The sequence below is a fragment of the Palaemon carinicauda genome, chromosome 11 (genome assembly GCF_036898095.1).
Source record: "Palaemon carinicauda isolate YSFRI2023 chromosome 11, ASM3689809v2, whole genome shotgun sequence".
Classification (NCBI taxonomy): Eukaryota; Metazoa; Arthropoda; class Malacostraca; order Decapoda; family Palaemonidae; genus Palaemon; species Palaemon carinicauda.
This window is the reverse complement of record NC_090735.1, coordinates 143,802,752-143,822,093: the sequence shown is the minus strand read 5'-3', so window position 1 is coordinate 143,822,093 and position 19,342 is coordinate 143,802,752. Positions and strand designations below refer to the sequence as shown.

General features: G+C 51.4%; 1 protein-coding gene across 1 annotated transcript in view; it reads right to left on the bottom strand.

The window, feature by feature from the left end:
• Positions 1-1,032: 1,032 nt before the first annotated feature.
• LOC137649516 (uncharacterized) overlaps positions 1,033-19,342 on the bottom strand; it is a 108,102-nt gene continuing 89,792 nt past the window's right edge. The window contains exon 7 of the mRNA XM_068382500.1: positions 1,033-1,130. Coding sequence (XP_068238601.1) covers positions 1,033-1,130 — 98 coding nt within the window. The remainder of the gene's footprint in view (positions 1,131-19,342) is intronic.

The window sequence follows — 19,342 nt, the reverse complement described above, 5'->3', positions numbered from 1 at the left end:
AGCTTTAATTGCACTAATACTTTTATAACCAACATGTAATTGAGCTAACACTACATTTCGCATATCAGATGGAATAGTCGCACAGTTTCTATAGAAAAGTACATCATCATAAAGGCTTAAATTGTCTTTCACTCTGGAAAAATAAGAAATTAACGGATCATTAATCCATCCATATTTCACACAAACGAATACAGTACTTTTTTAAGCACAGGATCACATTTAGACAAAGATTTAATTGATTCAAAAGATAAATTTTTATCATCCAAAGTTTGAGCCGTATGTACTGTACATATTCAGTAGAGGTAGTTGAATCCAAATCCGAATCAGAAAGGAGTAACTGACTCAAAGCATCTGCGACTACATTGTCCTTGCCAGCTTTAACACACAAATTGTAATCAAACTGAGAAAGCAGCAAGGCCCAACGTTGTACCCTAGCATTAACACTCATAGGTATCAACTTGGTTCTGCCAAATAAATCAAGAAAAGGTTTGTGGTCAGTTCTGATTACAAATTTGCGACCCAGCAAAAAATATTTAAACTTTAATACAGCATAAACCAAAGCTAGAGCTTCCTTGTCCAACTGCGCATATTTCAACTCAGCAGTTGACAATTTCTTACTTGCATAATAGACCGGTTTTTCCACACCATTGAATTTCTGCATTAGAACACATCCCACACCCACTGGAGACGCATCCACTTCTACTACTACTGGACTATCCCCGTCAAAATTAGCAAGAAAATTGAACCTGGAGAACTCTGCTTTGACCGTACTGAATGCATTAGCCTCACAATCAGACCATCTAAATTTTGCATTTTTCTTCAAAAGATCATATAGAGGAGAAAGTACACTATAGAAATTAGGAACAAATCTCGAATAATAAGTAACCATTCCCAAAAATTATTTCATTTCAGAAACAGACTTTGGAGATTGGGCTTCCAGAAAGCCATTTTCTTTGGTGATGGCCTAATCCCATCTCTTGAAATGACATAGCCTAAGTATTCTAAATTACTGGTATTTAAAACAGTTTTACTTTAATTAATGGCAACATTATGCTTCTGAAGTACTCTCAAAACTCTGTTTAATCTGTCATCATGTTCTTTTTGCGTCAATCCCCCAAACAAAATGTCATCTAGAAAAGCAATAACACCATCAATATGCATCAAAATTTGATAAATGAACCTCTGAAAGATAGCGGGTGATGAAGAAACACCAAAGGGAAGTCTCATTTTACTTAAATAATCCCTTGGGAGTGTTTATTGCAAGCAACTTTTGACTATCAGTATCTACAGGTAACTGTAGGTATGCACCCTTACGATCAATTTTTGAAAAGATTGTACTCTCACCCACTATAGCAAATATTTCCTCAAGTCTAGGTAAAGGGTATTTTTCACAAGCAATATTGTTATTAAGATATTTGAAATCACAACAAATTCGCACAGACTATTTGTCACTTTTCAAAACAGGCACGATAGGAGCTACCCAATCACTAAATTTAACAGGTTCTGTCACATCCTTCTCCACAAGCTTATCTTATGCATTTTAAACAAGCTATACATATTTACCAGCAACAGGCCTAGATTTATGGAATTTAGAAAGTGCACCACCTTCCAAGTGGATTTTTGCTACTACCCTAGTAACAGGCAAGCTAGGATCTGTGTTGAACGGGAACCACGAATTACTGGAATCCCCGGATTTACAGGAATCCCCTTGAAAATTACCGAAATCCCCTATAATATCACTGCAAACCCTTAGAAATTGATAAATAACGTGTTTTTATTAATCTACATTATTTTCTAGTAAATTAATTAAATAAAATGTTTTCTATATACCCTTTACACAATATATAAAAGGGTACAGAACCTAACAAACCCACTAAACTTAACCTAGTAGTTCCCAGGTCACAACCCCTAGTCGGGGACAAGTCCCCGGACCCCCTTCCCAGGTCACACCCCCTAGCCGGGGGTAAGATCCAGGTCCCGCTTCCAAGGTCACAACCCCTAGCCGGGGGCAAGACCCCGGTCCCGCTTCCCAGGTCACAACCCCTAGCTGGGGGTAAGCCCCCAGACCCTCTTCCCAGGTCACAACCCCTAGCCAAGGTTCTACCTGCAAATATATAAAAAATATAAATGCTAAAAACATAAAAATATGACAAATTCGAAGATAATTTGTATTTTTCCTAACCATACAAACCTTAGCTATTTACATTGGGTATACCTTTTAGCGCAGCTGAAATGGCGAGCCATTAGAATTTAACGAGGGTGTATTACCCCCGTGCTAGTTAGAGGGGGGGTAGGGGAGTGGTAGCTAGCTACCCCTCCCCCCCTCACACACAGATGAATGCTCACTTTCACTTAGAGGTAGGACTTGTCTTGGGGGACAGGGCTGGCGGGCAAATATGTGTAAATAGCTAAGGTTTGTATGGTTAGGAAAAATACAAATTATCTTCGAATTTGTCATTTGTTCCGTAACCGAAATACAAACCACGCTATTTACATTGGGTGACTTACCCATTAGGTAGGGTGGAAAGTCCCCAGCCATACTGGCTTTGGCTTTACCCGGGGACTCAGAATCCGAGTGAGTTGCACTCGAGAAAAGGAGTCCCTGCACTTCACAAGTTCCTTGCTCCGCAAGGAACCGTGTGGCCTACATAAGCTTGTGTGTAAAGGAAGAAGTGTGACCCATCCTAGGCAGTTGACCTGGAGTTCCAGAAGGAACTCTGGGTTAGGACGTTCCCAATACCACCTCGTCAGGGTATGGGGGACGCGACAGTATTGACTCATTACTCGGAACACAAGGAAGCATAGTTTACCTGCAGAGGTTCGAGGTCAGCTATGCAGAGACTAGGATGCTGCTTCCCTGTAGAGGGGATGATGAAGAAAGAAATAAGGGCCAGACATACTTCTTTCGTTCATGCAGACTAAAACCTGATAACAATGCCCTCAACCTTCCGCTACCTGTCCAAAAAGGAGCCTGAGGTTAGCCCAGCTGTTGTGTAGCCACCACAGAGCGATAGAAAACGTATAGAGACTCCTGTGGGTCACGCCCTGCAGGAAGCGGGCTGCGAAGGTCATTAGACGCTTCCAGACTCCAGCTTGTAGCACCTACATCACAGAGTAGTATTACTCGAAGGCGAGGGACGTTGCGACGTATCCAACATCGTGCTGCAGGGCGACGTGACGGGGGAGGGTCTGGAGACAGGTCGAGATGAATGTCCTTGAGTCCGGGCTGAAGAGGTATACTGGTGACTCTCCCCCGTGTCCTCCTTGTGCTCCCAAATCGGCTGCAACTGAGGACAAACTGCAGTTGTTCCCAAAGCTAACCTCTCGATTCCTTTACTGACAAGAAAGAGGTCTTGGGACATCAGATACAGAATGGAGACTCAAAATCTTGAAGGAATTGGACCGAAGGGCCGGGACCCCAAGATTCTGAGTCTAGCCAACAACTCAGGAGTGAACCTGAATGTTGCCTTCCCCTCTTCCTTAGAAAGGGCGGAGTCGTACGAGACCAAGAAGATTGCTTACACACTGGCCGTGGCCAGAGTGAGCAGGAGACCCAAGGCGGAATACAATTCTTGGCCTGTCGTAAAGGGTCTTGAGAAGATCTCTTAAAGGACTAAAAGTCCGAGCCATGCTCCAAGTTGGAGGTCTTCCTCCGACTAGGGCAGGGACGATCGTAGCTTCGCATGAGCGAGGAAAGATCCAGCGGGCAGGAAAAAGTTATTCCTTTAAGCCTGAAGGTCAGGGAAAGGCTGAGCGACAGGCTTCATTGCCAAGAGCGGAAAGGAGTTTCCTCCCGCCGAAAGGCAATAAGACCGTTATTGCTGGAGAAGAGGCCTCAAGGGAAGAGGTATATCTCCCACGGCACCAACCACCGAAGACTCCTCACTTTACCTGGAAGACCCCTGCGGATGACTATCGCAGATGACGCGACCTCCGTACCGCGACTGTAGCGGGTTGTCTCTTCTTGAGGAGGAGGCGTAGCGTCTCCAGGCATGAAGCCGAAGCGACGCCCCGGTTCGGGAGAGATGTCGCCGTGTGAATGTTTGAGTAGTCTGCGCCATGGGAGAAGCTCTCCCAGGAGTTCCGTCAGGGGAAGCAGAGGGTCAAGAAACCGTTCTGCGCATAGTCCCAGTGGAGCTCTCCCATTGAAAGGTTGACAGACAACCTGGTCTTGTTGAGACCCATTGTCCACAGACAAAAAGGAGGGAAGACGCAGGCGTCGAAGTTGTCCCACCATCACTGGAATGCATCTTGCCAGAGTCTCGGGGTCTGGGACTGGGGGGAAGAACAGCGGAAGCTTGAGGTTCCAAGCTGTCGCGATCAGGTCCCCCAGACCAGGACTTGCTAGTTACTCAAGGTCAAAGACCCCCAGGTACACTCTCTCTACGAGGCTCTGCTCGGATAGTCTGAGAGAACATTCCTCTGCCTGGAATGAGAGAGCCGATGGTGGTATTGAGATAATCTCCATCATCCCGGTATCTCTACTGCAAGATGTGAAGGTGTGAAAATGCGTCCCCTGCTGGTTAGAACATGCCAGAATCATGAAGTCGACGCGCATGGGGCGACTCGGCAGGAGCTGTAAGATCTGTAGAGGGGCCAGACTATGGCCCCTAAGCCTGCCTGAATGATGGAGAGGTATCCTTCAGGTCTTGACCATAGGCCTGGACCGGAACATGCCCCCCCCCCCCCCTTTTCCTTTGACGAGTCCGAGAACAGCATCAAGAATGTGAGGAAAGGACGAGAATATCCACTACCATCAAGAGGTTCCATAAGTCAACACCCATTGCAGGTCTAATAGTTCCGCTGGTCCCATAAGGGCCAGGAAGTCCGGTTAAACGTTGCCTGAAACCACCGGAACTTGGACCGCCCCACATGGAACTTATCCTGAGGCGACCGTTCGGACTATAGACGGGTCAATGAGGAAAGGAGAACTAGGAAATGTTCCAAGGTAGGACTGAAAGCTCTGCTTGACTGAGAACAGGTACTGCGACTCTCCTCAGTCTTCCCACAGTCAACTGAAAGGAAGGCTCGGAGGATGTGGCAACAGAATCTGGCATCCCCAGAGGGTCACCCATCCAAGTACCGACCAGAACCGACGTTGCTTAACCTCGCTGGATGGACGAGAAGCGGGGTTTCCATCGTGGTAAGGCCGTTGACTCAATATCATGGCCAAATACTCCAGATGTTGAGGCAGAAGAAGAGAAGGCTCCAAGCAAAATACCATGAACCCACACTCATGGTAAGCATCCGGAAGCTTGTCCCGGTGCTGAAGAAGGTCGAACTCGAGCCTACCGGAGTTGACCAGCCCTCCAAAAGGCAGAGGCGGCGGAAGCCTGCACCTGAGTGGCCATGAGGAAAGCAGGGAGAGTTCTCTGGGGAAAAAAACCTGCTATGCCACGGCGGGATAGCCACACTGCATCATAAGCAGGAATACTTGCAGTCTAGGCTGAATTCGACGAGCTCCCTGGAAGATGGATGGAATGGAAACTGAAAGTACCCGTCATTCCGATCCAGGGTTTAAGGAGTCCTGTCGCCTCGTTACCAGTCTGATCGATTCTGCTGTTCTACGCTGGCCGAAGTTTGTTCGACAAACTTGATCAGGGCTGTGAGGTCGACTACAGAACTCCCCTCTCAGATCCTTCCTTACAAGAAAGGATCGACTGAAGAGGCCAGGGGTGAAGCCGTCGATGATCCTATGGAGGACCTTTGCCTAAGGTATGGATCATTCTGCCCAACCGGGCAACTCTTGCCGACGCTATGGCATAGAGGTTCAGAGACACTGAATTCGCTGACAGAGACGGAAGGTGCGATATCCTTGGCTGATCACAGAGATTGTGCGGGAATGGGCATCGGGAGGCTGTCATCCGGATGAGTAACCTTAAGCATCCTCCCAGCGAGAAACCTGCAATCCTAGAGTTCGTGAACTCTGCCGCTCCTTTTAGGACTATGCCTCCCAGGGGGAGCCTCCCGTGCCATATGTTCCTGACAGGAGGAAACCGCAATTGGACACCTTGTCCCAGTTGTCGTAGCCGATAACTTAGGCTGACGAGGTTGAAAGAAAAGGGCGCTGGAGACCTGCAGAGTCTGGAAGAAAGCGCCTTGGAGGAGTGAAAACGGAAGTCGATTTCTTCCGCACAGCCGCTGCCTAAGTCTCTGTCCTTGGGCACAAACAAACTCTTCTCAAGGATGGAAGGGTGTCTGAGGTCGTCGACCTCCACAGATGGGACACCCGAAGGAAGCCCTCAGTCAGCGCGTCCAGATGGTACAACATCGAGCTTGTCCGCAAGTTAGATACTTAACGACGAAAGGCCAAGGTGCTTGAGCTCGAGAGGAGGAAAGTACCCATGATTTTCCTGTAGCTTCCTTGAGCCAAACCTCGGGCCGTAACCGAGGAGGGAAAGGACCTGGTAAGCCCCCAGAGGAAGGGGTAAGCAGTCACCCCTTGGCCGATGGAGAAATCTCGAACGGAAAGCGGGGTTTCCAACGTGGTAAGGCCGTTGACTCAATATCATGGCCAGATACTCCAGATGTTGAGGCAGAAGAAGAGAAGGCTCCAAGCAAAATACCATGAACCCACACTCATGGTAAGCATCCGGAAGCTTGTCCCGGTGCTGAAGAAGGTCGAACCCGAGCCTACCGGAGTTGACCAGCCCTCCAAAAGGCAGAGGCGGCGGAAGCCTGCACCTGAGTGGCCATGAGGAAAGCAGGGAGAGTTCTCTGGGGAAAAAAACCTGCTATGCCACGGCGGGATAGCCACACTGCATCATAAGCAGGAATACTTGCAGTCTAGGCTGAATTCGACGAGCTCCCTGGAAGATGGATGGAATGGAAACTGGAAGTACCCGTCATTCCGATCCAGGGTTTAAGGAGTCCTGTCGCCTCGTTACCAGTCTGATCGATTCTGCTGTTCTACGCTGGCCGAAGTTTGTTCGACAAACTTGATCAGAGCTGAGAGGTCGACTACAGAATTCCCCTCTCAGATCCTTCCTTACAAGAAAGGATTGACTGAAGAGGCCAGGGGTGAAGCCGTCGATGATCCTATGGAGGACCTTTGCCTAAGGTATGGATCATTCTGCCCAACCGGGCAACTCTTGCCGACGCTATGGCATAGAGGTTCAGAAACACTGAATTCGCTGACAGACACGGCAGGTGCGATATCCTTGGCTGATCACAGAGATTGTGCGGGAATGGGCATCGGGAGGCTGTCATCTGGATGAGTAACCTTAAGCATCCTCCCAGCGAGAAACCTGCAATCCTAGAGTTCGTGAACTTTGCCGCTCCTTTTAGGACTATGCCTCCCAGGGGGAGCCTCCCGTGCCATCTGTTCCTGACAGGAGGAAACCGCAATTGGACACCTTGTCCCAGTTGTCGTAGCCGATAACTTAGGCTGACGAGGTTGAAAGAAAAGGGCGCTGGAGACCTGCAGAGTCTGGAAGAAAGCGCCTTGGAGGAGTGAAAACGGAAGTCGATTTCTTCCGCACAGCCGCTGCCTAAGTCTCTGTCCTTGGGCACAAACAAACTCTTCTCAAGGATGGAAGGGTGTCTGAGGTCGTCGACCTCCACAGATGGGACACCCGAAGGAAGCCCTCAGTCAGCGCGTCCAGATGGTACAACATCGAGCTTGTCCGCAAGTTAGATACTTAACGACGAAAGGCCAAGGTGCTTGAGCTCGAGAGGAGGAAAGTACCCATGATTTTCCTGTAGCTTCCTTGAGCCAAACCTCGGGCCATAACCGAGGAGGGAAAGGACCTGGTAAGCCCCTAGAGGAAGGGGTAAGCAGTCACCCCTTGGCCGATGGAGAAATCTCGAACGGAAAGCGGGGTTTCCAACGTGGTAAGGCCGTTGACTCAATATCATGGCCAGATACTCCAGATGTTGAGGCAGAAGAAGAGAAGGCTCCAAGCAAAATACCATGAACCCACACTCATGGTAAGCATCCGGAAGCTTGTCCCGGTGCTGAAGAAAGTCGAACCCGAGCCTACCGGAGTTGACCAGCCCTCCAAAAGGCAGAGGCGGCGGAAGCCTGCACCTGAGTGGCCATGAGGAAAGCAGGGAGAGTTCTCTGGGGAAAAAAACCTGCTATGCCACGGCGGGATAGCCACACTGCATCATAAGCAGGAATACTTGCAGTCTAGGCTGAATTCGACGAGCTCCCTGGAAGATGGATGGAATGGAAACTGAAAGTACCCGTCATTCCGATCCAGGGTTTAAGGAGTCCTGTCGCCTCGTTACCAGTCTGATCGATTCTGCTGTTCTACGCTGGCCGAAGTTTGTTCGACAAACTTGATCAGGGCTGTGAGGTCGACTACAGAACTCCCCTCTCAGATCCTTCCTTACAAGAAAGGATCGACTGAAGAGGCCAGGGGTGAAGCCGTCGATGATCCTATGGAGGACCTTTGCCTAAGGTATGGATCATTCTGCCCAACCGGGCAACTCTTGCCGACGCTATGGCATAGAGGTTCAGAGACACTGAATTCGCTGACAGAGACGGAAGGTGCGATATCCTTGGCTGATCACAGAGATTGTGCGGGAATGGGCATCGGGAGGCTGTCATCCGGATGAGTAACCTTAAGCATCCTCCCAGCGAGAAACCTGCAATCCTAGAGTTCGTGAACTCTGCCGCTCCTTTTAGGACTATGCCTCCCAGGGGGAGCCTCCCGTGCCATCTGTTCCTGACAGGAGGAAACCGCAATTGGACACCTTGTCCCAGTTGTCGTAGCCGATAACTTAGGCTGACGAGGTTGAAAGAAAAGGGCGCTGGAGACCTGCAGAGTCTGGAAGAAAGCGCCTTGGAGGAGTGAAAACGGAAGTCGATTTCTTCCGCACAGCCGCTGCCTAAGTCTCTGTCCTTGGGCACAAACAAACTCTTCTCAAGGATGGAAGGGTGTCTGAGGTCGTCGACCTCCACAGATGGGACACCCGAAGGAAGCCCTCAGTCAGCGCGTCCAGATGGTACAACATCGAGCTTGTCCGCAAGTTAGATACTTAACGACGAAAGGCCAAGGTGCTTGAGCTCGAGAGGAGGAAAGTACCCATGATTTTCCTGTAGCTTCCTTGAGCCAAACCTCGGGCCGTAACCGAGGAGGGAAAGGACCTGGTAAGCCCCCAGAGGAAGGGGTAAGCAGTCACCCCTTGGCCGATGGAGAAATCTCGAACGGAAAGCGGGGTTTCCAACGTGGTAAGGCCGTTGACTCAATATCATGGCCAGATACTCCAGATGTTGAGGCAGAAGAAGAGAAGGCTCCAAGCAAAATACCATGAACCCACACTCATGGTAAGCATCCGGAAGCTTGTCCCGGTGCTGAAGAAGGTCGAACCCGAGCCTACCGGAGTTGACCAGCCCTCCAAAAGGCAGAGGCGGCGGAAGCCTGCACCTGAGTGGCCATGAGGAAAGCAGGGAGAGTTCTCTGGGGAAAAAAACCTGCTATGCCACGGCGGGATAGCCACACTGCATCATAAGCAGGAATACTTGCAGTCTAGGCTGAATTCGACGAGCTCCCTGGAAGATGGATGGAATGGAAACTGGAAGTACCCGTCATTCCGATCCAGGGTTTAAGGAGTCCTGTCGCCTCGTTACCAGTCTGATCGATTCTGCTGTTCTACGCTGGCCGAAGTTTGTTCGACAAACTTGATCAGAGCTGAGAGGTCGACTACAGAATTCCCCTCTCAGATCCTTCCTTACAAGAAAGGATTGACTGAAGAGGCCAGGGGTGAAGCCGTCGATGATCCTATGGAGGACCTTTGCCTAAGGTATGGATCATTCTGCCCAACCGGGCAACTCTTGCCGACGCTATGGCATAGAGGTTCAGAAACACTGAATTCGCTGACAGACACGGCAGGTGCGATATCCTTGGCTGATCACAGAGATTGTGCGGGAATGGGCATCGGGAGGCTGTCATCTGGATGAGTAACCTTAAGCATCCTCCCAGCGAGAAACCTGCAATCCTAGAGTTCGTGAACTTTGCCGCTCCTTTTAGGACTATGCCTCCCAGGGGGAGCCTCCCGTGCCATCTGTTCCTGACAGGAGGAAACCGCAATTGGACACCTTGTCCCAGTTGTCGTAGCCGATAACTTAGGCTGACGAGGTTGAAAGAAAAGGGCGCTGGAGACCTGCAGAGTCTGGAAGAAAGCGCCTTGGAGGAGTGAAAACGGAAGTCGATTTCTTCCGCACAGCCGCTGCCTAAGTCTCTGTCCTTGGGCACAAACAAACTCTTCTCAAGGATGGAAGGGTGTCTGAGGCCGTCGACCTCCACAGATGGGACACCCGAAGGAAGCCCTCAGTCAGCGCGTCCAGATGGTACAACATCGAGCTTGTCCGCAAGTTAGATACTTAACGACGAAAGGCCAAGGTGCTTGAGCTCGAGAGGAGGAAAGTACCCATGATTTTCCTGTAGCTTCCTTGAGCCAAACCTCGGGCCATAACCGAGGAGGGAAAGGACCTGGTAAGCCCCTAGAGGAAGGGGTAAGCAGTCACCCCTTGGCCGATGGAGAAATCTCGAACGGAAAGCGGGGTTTCCAACGTGGTAAGGCCGTTGACTCAATATCATGGCCAGATACTCCAGATGTTGAGGCAGAAGAGGAGAAGGCTCCAAGCAAAATACCATGAACCCACACTCATGGTAAGCATCCGGAAGCTTGTCCCGGTGCTGAAGAAAGTCGAACCCGAGCCTACCGGAGTTGACCAGCCCTCCAAAAGGCAGAGGCGGCGGAAGCCTGCACCTGAGTGGCCATGAGGAAAGCAGGGAGAGTTCTCTGGGGAAAAAAACCTGCTATGCCACGGCGGGATAGCCACACTGCATCATAAGCAGGAATACTTGTAGTCTAGGCTGAATTCGACGAGCTCCCTGGAAGATGGATGGAATGGAAACTGGAAGTACCCGTCATTCCGATACAGGGTTTAAGGAGTCCTGTCGCCTCGTTACCAGTCTGATCGATTCTGCTGTTCTACGCTGGCCGAAGTTTGTTCGACAAACTTGATCAGGGCTGTGAGGTCAACTACAGAACTCCCCTCTCAGATCATTCCTTACAAGAAAGGATCGACTGAAGAGGCCAGGGGTGAAGCCGTCGATGATCCTATGGAGGACCTTTGCCTAAGGTATGGATCATTCTGCCCAACCGGGCAACTCTTGCCGACGCTATGGCATAGAGGTTCAGAGACACTGAATTCGCTGACAGACACGGCAGGTGCGATATCCTTGGCTGATCACAGAGATTGTGCGGGAATGGGCATCGGGAGGCTGTCATCCGGATGAGTAACCTTAAGCATCCTCCCAGCGAGAAACCTGCAATCCTAGAGTTCGTGAACTCTGCCGCTCCTTTTAGGACTATGCCTCCCAGGGGGAGCCTCCCATGCCATCTGTTCCTGACAGGAGGAAACCGCAATTGGACACCTTGTCCCAGTTGTCGTAGCCGATAACTTAGGCTGACGAGGTTGAAAGAAAAGGGCGCTGGAGACCTGCAGAGTCTGGAAGAAAGCGCCTTGGAGGAGTGAAAACGGAAGTCGATTTCTTCCGCACAGCCGCTGCCTAAGTCTCTGTCCTTGGGCACAAACAAACTCTTCTCAAGGATGGAAGGGTGTCTGAGGTCGTCGACCTCCACAGATGGGACACCCGAAGGAAGCCCTCAGTCAGCGCGTCCAGATGGTACAACATCGAGCTTGTCCGCAAGTTAGATACTTAACGACGAAAGGCCAAGGTGCTTGAGCTCGAGAGGAGGAAAGTACCCATGATTTTCCTGTAGCTTCCTTGAGCCAAACCTCGGGCCGTAACCGAGGAGGGAAAGGACCTGGTAAGCCCCCAGAGGAAGGGGTAAGCAGTCACCCCTTGGCCGATGGAGAAATCTCGAACGGAAAGCGGGGTTTCCAACGTGGTAAGGCCGTTGACTCAATATCATGGCCAGATACTCCAGATGTTGAGGCAGAAGAAGAGAAGGCTCCAAGCAAAATACCATGAACCCACACTCATGGTAAGCATCCGGAAGCTTGTCCCGGTGCTGAAGAAGGTCGAACCCGAGCCTACCGGAGTTGACCAGCCCTCCAAAAGGCAGAGGCGGCGGAAGCCTGCACCTGAGTGGCCATGAGGAAAGCAGGGAGAGTTCTCTGGGGAAAAAAACCTGCTATGCCACGGCGGGATAGCCACACTGCATCATAAGCAGGAATACTTGCAGTCTAGGCTGAATTCGACGAGCTCCCTGGAAGATGGATGGAATGGAAACTGGAAGTACCCGTCATTCCGATCCAGGGTTTAAGGAGTCCTGTCGCCTCGTTACCAGTCTGATCGATTCTGCTGTTCTACGCTGGCCGAAGTTTGTTCGACAAACTTGATCAGAGCTGAGAGGTCGACTACAGAATTCCCCTCTCAGATCCTTCCTTACAAGAAAGGATTGACTGAAGAGGCCAGGGGTGAAGCCGTCGATGATCCTATGGAGGACCTTTGCCTAAGGTATGGATCATTCTGCCCAACCGGGCAACTCTTGCCGACGCTATGGCATAGAGGTTCAGAGACACTGAATTCGCTGACAGACACAGCAGGTGCGATATCCTTGGCTGATCACAGAGATTGTGCGGGAATGGGCATCGGGAGGCTGTCATCTGGATGAGTAACCTTAAGCATCCTCCCAGCGAGAAACCTGCAATCCTAGAGTTCGTGAACTTTGCCGCTCCTTTTAGGACTATGCCTCCCAGGGGGAGCCTCCCGTGCCATCTGTTCCTGACAGGAGGAAACCGCAATTGGACACCTTGTCCCAGTTGTCGTAGCCGATAACTTAGGCTGACGAGGTTGAAAGAAAAGGGCGCTGGAGACCTGCAGAGTCTGGAAGAAAGCGCCTTGGAGGAGTGAAAACGGAAGTCGATTTCTTCCGCACAGCCGCTGCCTAAGTCTCTGTCCTTGGGCACAAACAAACTCTTCTCAAGGATGGAAGGGTGTCTGAGGCCGTCGACCTCCACAGATGGGACACCCGAAGGAAGCCCTCAGTCAGCGCGTCCAGATGGTACAACATCGAGCTTGTCCGCAAGTTAGATACTTAACGACGAAAGGCCAAGGTGCTTGAGCTCGAGAGGAGGAAAGTACCCATGATTTTCCTGTAGCTTCCTTGAGCCAAACCTCGGGCCATAACCGAGGAGGGAAAGGACCTGGTAAGCCCCTAGAGGAAGGGGTAAGCAGTCACCCCTTGGCCGATGGAGAAATCTCGAACGGAAAGCGGGGTTTCCAACGTGGTAAGGCCGTTGACTCAATATCATGGCCAGATACTCCAGATGTTGAGGCAGAAGAAGAGAAGGCTCCAAGCAAAATACCATGAACCCACACTCATGGTAAGCATCCGGAAGCTTGTCCCGGTGCTGAAGAAAGTCGAACCCGAGCCTACCGGAGTTGACCAGCCCTCCAAAAGGCAGAGGCGGCGGAAGCCTGCACCTGAGTGGCCATGAGGAAAGCAGGGAGAGTTCTCTGGGGAAAAAAACCTGCTATGCCACGGCGGGATAGCCACACTGCATCATAAGCAGGAATACTTGCAGTCTAGGCTGAATTCGACGAGCTCCCTGGAAGATGGATGGAATGGAAACTGGAAGTACCCGTCATTCCGATCCAGGGTTTAAGGAGTCCTGTCGCCTCGTTACCAGTCTGATCGATTCTGCTGTTCTACGCTGGCCGAAGTTTGTTCGACAAACTTGATCAGGGCTGTGAGGTCAACTACAGAACTCCCCTCTCAGATCATTCCTTACAAGAAAGGATCGACTGAAGAGGCCAGGGGTGAAGCCGTCGATGATCCTATGGAGGACCTTTGCCTAAGGTATGGATCATTCTGCCCAACCGGGCAACTCTTGCCGACGCTATGGCATAGAGGTTCAGAGACACTGAATTCGCTGACAGAGACGGCAGGTGCGATATCCTTGGCTGATCACAGAGATTGTGCGGGAATGGGCATCGGGAGGCTGTCATCCGGATGAGTAACCTTAAGCATCCTCCCAGCGAGAAACCTGCAATCCTAGAGTTCGTGAACTCTGCCGCTCCTTTTAGGACTATGCCTCCCAGGGGGAGCCTCCCGTGCCATCTGTTCCTGACAGGAGGAAACCGCAATTGGACACCTTGTCCCAGTTGTCGTAGCCGATAACTTAGGCTGACGAGGTTGAAAGAAAAGGGCGCTGGAGACCTGCAGAGTCTGGAAGAAAGCGCCTTGGAGGAGTGAAAACGGAAGTCGATTTCTTCCGCACAGCCGCTGCCTAAGTCTCTGTCCTTGGGCACAAACAAACTCTTCTCAAGGATGGAAGGGTGTCTGAGGTCGTCGACCTCCACAGATGGGACACCCGAAGGAAGCCCTCAGTCAGCGCGTCCAGATGGTACAACATCGAGCTTGTCCGCAAGTTAGATACTTAACGACGAAAGGCCAAGGTGCTTGAGCTCGAGAGGAGGAAAGTACCCATGATTTTCCTGTAGCTTCCTTGAGCCAAACCTCGGGCCGTAACCGAGGAGGGAAAGGACCTGGTAAGCCCCCAGAGGAAGGGGTAAGCAGTCACCCCTTGGCCGATGGAGAAATCTCGAACGGAAAGCGGGGTTTCCAACGTGGTAAGGCCGTTGACTCAATATCATGGCCAGATACTCCAGATGTTGAGGCAGAAGAAGAGAAGGCTCCAAGCAAAATACCATGAACCCACACTCATGGTAAGCATCCGGAAGCTTGTCCCGGTGCTGAAGAAGGTCGAACCCGAGCCTACCGGAGTTGACCAGCCCTCCAAAAGGCAGAGGCGGCGGAAGCCTGCACCTGAGTGGCCATGAGGAAAGCAGGGAGAGTTCTCTGGGGAAAAAAACCTGCTATGCCACGGCGGGATAGCCACACTGCATCATAAGCAGGAATACTTGCAGTCTAGGCTGAATTCGACGAGCTCCCTGGAAGATGGATGGAATGGAAACTGGAAGTACCCGTCATTCCGATCCAGGGTTTAAGGAGTCCTGTCGCCTCGTTACCAGTCTGATCGATTCTGCTGTTCTACGCTGGCCGAAGTTTGTTCGACAAACTTGATCAGGGCTGAGAGGTCAACTACAGAACTCCCCTCTCAGATCCTTCCTTACAAGAAAGGATCGACTGAAGAGGCCAGGGGTGAAGCCGTCGATGATCCTATGGAGGACCTTTGCCTAAGGTATGGATCATTCTGCCCAACCGGGCAACTCTTGCCGACGCTATGGCATAGAGGTTCAGAGACACTGAATTCGCTGACAGACACGGCAGGTGCGATATCCTTGGCTGATCACAGAGATTGTGCGGGAATGGGCATCGGGAGGCTGTCATCCGGATGAGTAACCTTAAGCATCCTCCCAGCGAGAAACCTGCAATCCTAGAGTTCGTGAACTCTGCCGCTCCTTTTAGGACTATGCCTCCCAGGGGGAGCCTCCCGTGCCATCTGTTCCTGACAGGAGGAAACCGCAATTGGACACCTTGTCCCAGTTGTCGTAGCCGATAACTTAGGCTGACGAGGTTGAAAGAAAAGGGCGCTGGAGACCTGCAGAGTCTGGAAGAAAGCGCCTTGGAGGAGTGAAAACGGAAGTCGATTTCTTCCGCACAGCCGCTGCCTAAGTCTCTGTCCTTGGGCACAAACAAACTCTTCTCAAGGATGGAAGGGTGTCTGAGGCCGTCGACCTCCACAGATGGGACACCCGAAGGAAGCCCTCAGTCAGCGCGTCCAGATGGTACAACATCGAGCTTGTCCGCAAGTTAGATACTTAACGACGAAAGGCCAAGGTGCTTGAGCTCGAGAGGAGGAAAGTACCCATGATTTTCCTGTAGCTTCCTTGAGCCAAACCTCGGGCCATAACCGAGGAGGGAAAGGACCTGGTAAGCCCCTAGAGGAAGGGGTAAGCAGTCACCCCTTGGCCGATGGAGAAATCTCGAACGGAAAGCGGGGTTTCCAACGTGGTAAGGCCGTTGACTCAATATCATGGCCAGATACTCCAGATGTTGAGGCAGAAGAGGAGAAGGCTCCAAGCAAAATACCATGAACCCACACTCATGGTAAGCATCCGGAAGCTTGTCCCGGTGCTGAAGAAAGTCGAACCCGAGCCTACCGGAGTTGACCAGCCCTCCAAAAGGCAGAGGCGGCGGAAGCCTGCACCTGAGTGGCCATGAGGAAAGCAGGGAGAGTTCTCTGGGGAAAAAAACCTGCTATGCCACGGCGGGATAGCCACACTGCATCATAAGCAGGAATACTTGCAGTCTAGGCTGAATTCGACGAGCTCCCTGGAAGATGGATGGAATGGAAACTGGAAGTACCCGTCATTCCGATCCAGGGTTTAAGGAGTCCTGTCGCCTCGTTACCAGTCTGATCGATTCTGCTGTTCTACGCTGGCCGAAGTTTGTTCGACAAACTTGATCAGGGCTGTGAGGTCAACTACAGAACTCCCCTCTCAGATCATTCCTTACAAGAAAGGATCGACTGAAGAGGCCAGGGGTGAAGCCGTCGATGATCCTATGGAGGACCTTTGCCTAAGGTATGGATCATTCTGCCCAACCGGGCAACTCTTGCCGACGCTATGGCATAGAGGTTCAGAGACACTGAATTCGCTGACAGACACGGCAGGTGCGATATCCTTGGCTGATCACAGAGATTGTGCGGGAATGGGCATCGGGAGGCTGTCATCCGGATGAGTAACCTTAAGCATCCTCCCAGCGAGAAACCTGCAATCCTAGAGTTCGTGAACTCTGCCGCTCCTTTTAGGACTATGCCTCCCAGGGGGAGCCTCCCATGCCATCTGTTCCTGACAGGAGGAAACCGCAATTGGACACCTTGTCCCAGTTGTCGTAGCCGATAACTTAGGCTGACGAGGTTGAAAGAAAAGGGCGCTGGAGACCTGCAGAGTCTGGAAGAAAGCGCCTTGGAGGAGTGAAAACGGAAGTCGATTTCTTCCGCACAGCCGCTGCCTAAGTCTCTGTCCTTGGGCACAAACAAACTCTTCTCAAGGATGGAAGGGTGTCTGAGGTCGTCGACCTCCACAGATGGGACACCCGAAGGAAGCCCTCAGTCAGCGCGTCCAGATGGTACAACATCGAGCTTGTCCGCAAGTTAGATACTTAACGACGAAAGGCCAAGGTGCTTGAGCTCGAGAGGAGGAAAGTACCCATGATTTTCCTGTAGCTTCCTTGAGCCAAACCTCGGGCCGTAACCGAGGAGGGAAAGGACCTGGTAAGCCCCCAGAGGAAGGGGTAAGCAGTCACCCCTTGGCCGATGGAGAAATCTCGAACGGAAAGCGGGGTTTCCAACGTGGTAAGGCCGTTGACTCAATATCATGGCCAGATACTCCAGATGTTGAGGCAGAAGAAGAGAAGGCTCCAAGCAAAATACCATGAACCCACACTCATGGTAAGCATCCGGAAGCTTGTCCCGGTGCTGAAGAAGGTCGAACCCGAGCCTACCGGAGTTGACCAGCCCTCCAAAAGGCAGAGGCGGCGGAAGCCTGCACCTGAGTGGCCATGAGGAAAGCAGGGAGAGTTCTCTGGGGAAAAAAACCTGCTATGCCACGGCGGGATAGCCACACTGCATCATAAGCAGGAATACTTGCAGTCTAGGCTGAATTCGACGAGCTCCCTGGAAGATGGATGGAATGGAAACTGGAAGTACCCGTCATTCCGATCCAGGGTTTAAGGAGTCCTGTCGCCTCGTTACCAGTCTGATCGATTCTGCTGTTCTACGCTGGCCGAAGTTTGTTCGACAAACTTGATCAGAGCTGAGAGGTCGACTACAGAATTCCCCTCTCAGATCCTTCCTTACAAGAAAGGATTGACTGAAGAGGCCAGGGGTGAAGCCGTCGATGATCCTATGGAGGACCTTTGCCTAAGGTATGGATCATTCTGCCCAACCGGGCAACTCTTGCCGACGCTATGGCATAGAGGTTCAGAGACACTGAATTCGCTGACAGACACAGCAGGTGCGATATCCTTGGCTGATCACAGAGATTGTGCGGGAATGGGCATCGGGAGGCTGTCATCTGGATGAGTAACCTTAAGCATCCTCCCAGCGAGAAACCTGCAATCCTAGAGTTCGTGAACTTTGCCGCTCCTTTTAGGACTATGCCTCCCAGGGGGAGCCTCCCGTGCCATCTGTTCCTGACAGGAGGAAACCGCAATTGGACACCTTGTCCCAGTTGTCGTAGCCGATAACTTAGGCTGACGAGGTTGAAAGAAAAGGGCGCTGGAGACCTGCAGAGTCTGGAAGAAAGCGCCTTGGAGGAGTGAAAACGGAAGTCGATTTCTTCCGCACAGCCGCTGCCTAAGTCTCTGTCCTTGGGCACAAACAAACTCTTCTCAAGGATGGAAGGGTGTCTGAGGCCGTCGACCTCCACAGATGGGACACCCGAAGGAAGCCCTCAGTCAGCGCGTCCAGATGGTACAACATCGAGCTTGTCCGCAAGTTAGATACTTAACGACGAAAGGCCAAGGTGCTTGAGCTCGAGAGGAGGAAAGTACCCATGATTTTCCTGTAGCTTCCTTGAGCCAAACCTCGGGCCATAACCGAGGAGGGAAAGGACCTGGTAAGCCCCTAGAGGAAGGGGTAAGCAGTCACCCCTTGGCCGATGGAGAAATCTCGAACGGAAAGCGGGGTTTCCAACGTGGTAAGGCCGTTGACTCAATATCATGGCCAGATACTCCAGATGTTGAGGCAGAAGAAGAGAAGGCTCCAAGCAAAATACCATGAACCCACACTCATGGTAAGCATCCGGAAGCTTGTCCCGGTGCTGAAGAAAGTCGAACCCGAGCCTACCGGAGTTGACCAGCCCTCCAAAAGGCAGAGGCGGCGGAAGCCTGCACCTGAGTGGCCATGAGGAAAGCAGGGAGAGTTCTCTGGGGAAAAAAACCTGCTATGCCACGGCGGGATAGCCACACTGCATCATAAGCAGGAATACTTGCAGTCTAGGCTGAATTCGACGAGCTCCCTGGAAGATGGATGGAATGGAAACTGGAAGTACCCGTCATTCCGATCCAGGGTTTAAGGAGTCCTGTCGCCTCGTTACCAGTCTGATCGATTCTGCTGTTCTACGCTGGCCGAAGTTTGTTCGACAAACTTGATCAGGGCTGTGAGGTCAACTACAGAACTCCCCTCTCAGATCATTCCTTACAAGAAAGGATCGACTGAAGAGGCCAGGGGTGAAGCCGTCGATGATCCTATGGAGGACCTTTGCCTAAGGTATGGATCATTCTGCCCAACTGGGCAACTCTTGCCGACGCTATGGCATAGAGGTTCAGAGACACTGAATTCGCTGACAGAGACGGCAGGTGCGATATCCTTGGCTGATCACAGAGATTGTGCGGGAATGGGCATCGGGAGGCTGTCATCCGGATGAGTAACCTTAAGCATCCTCCC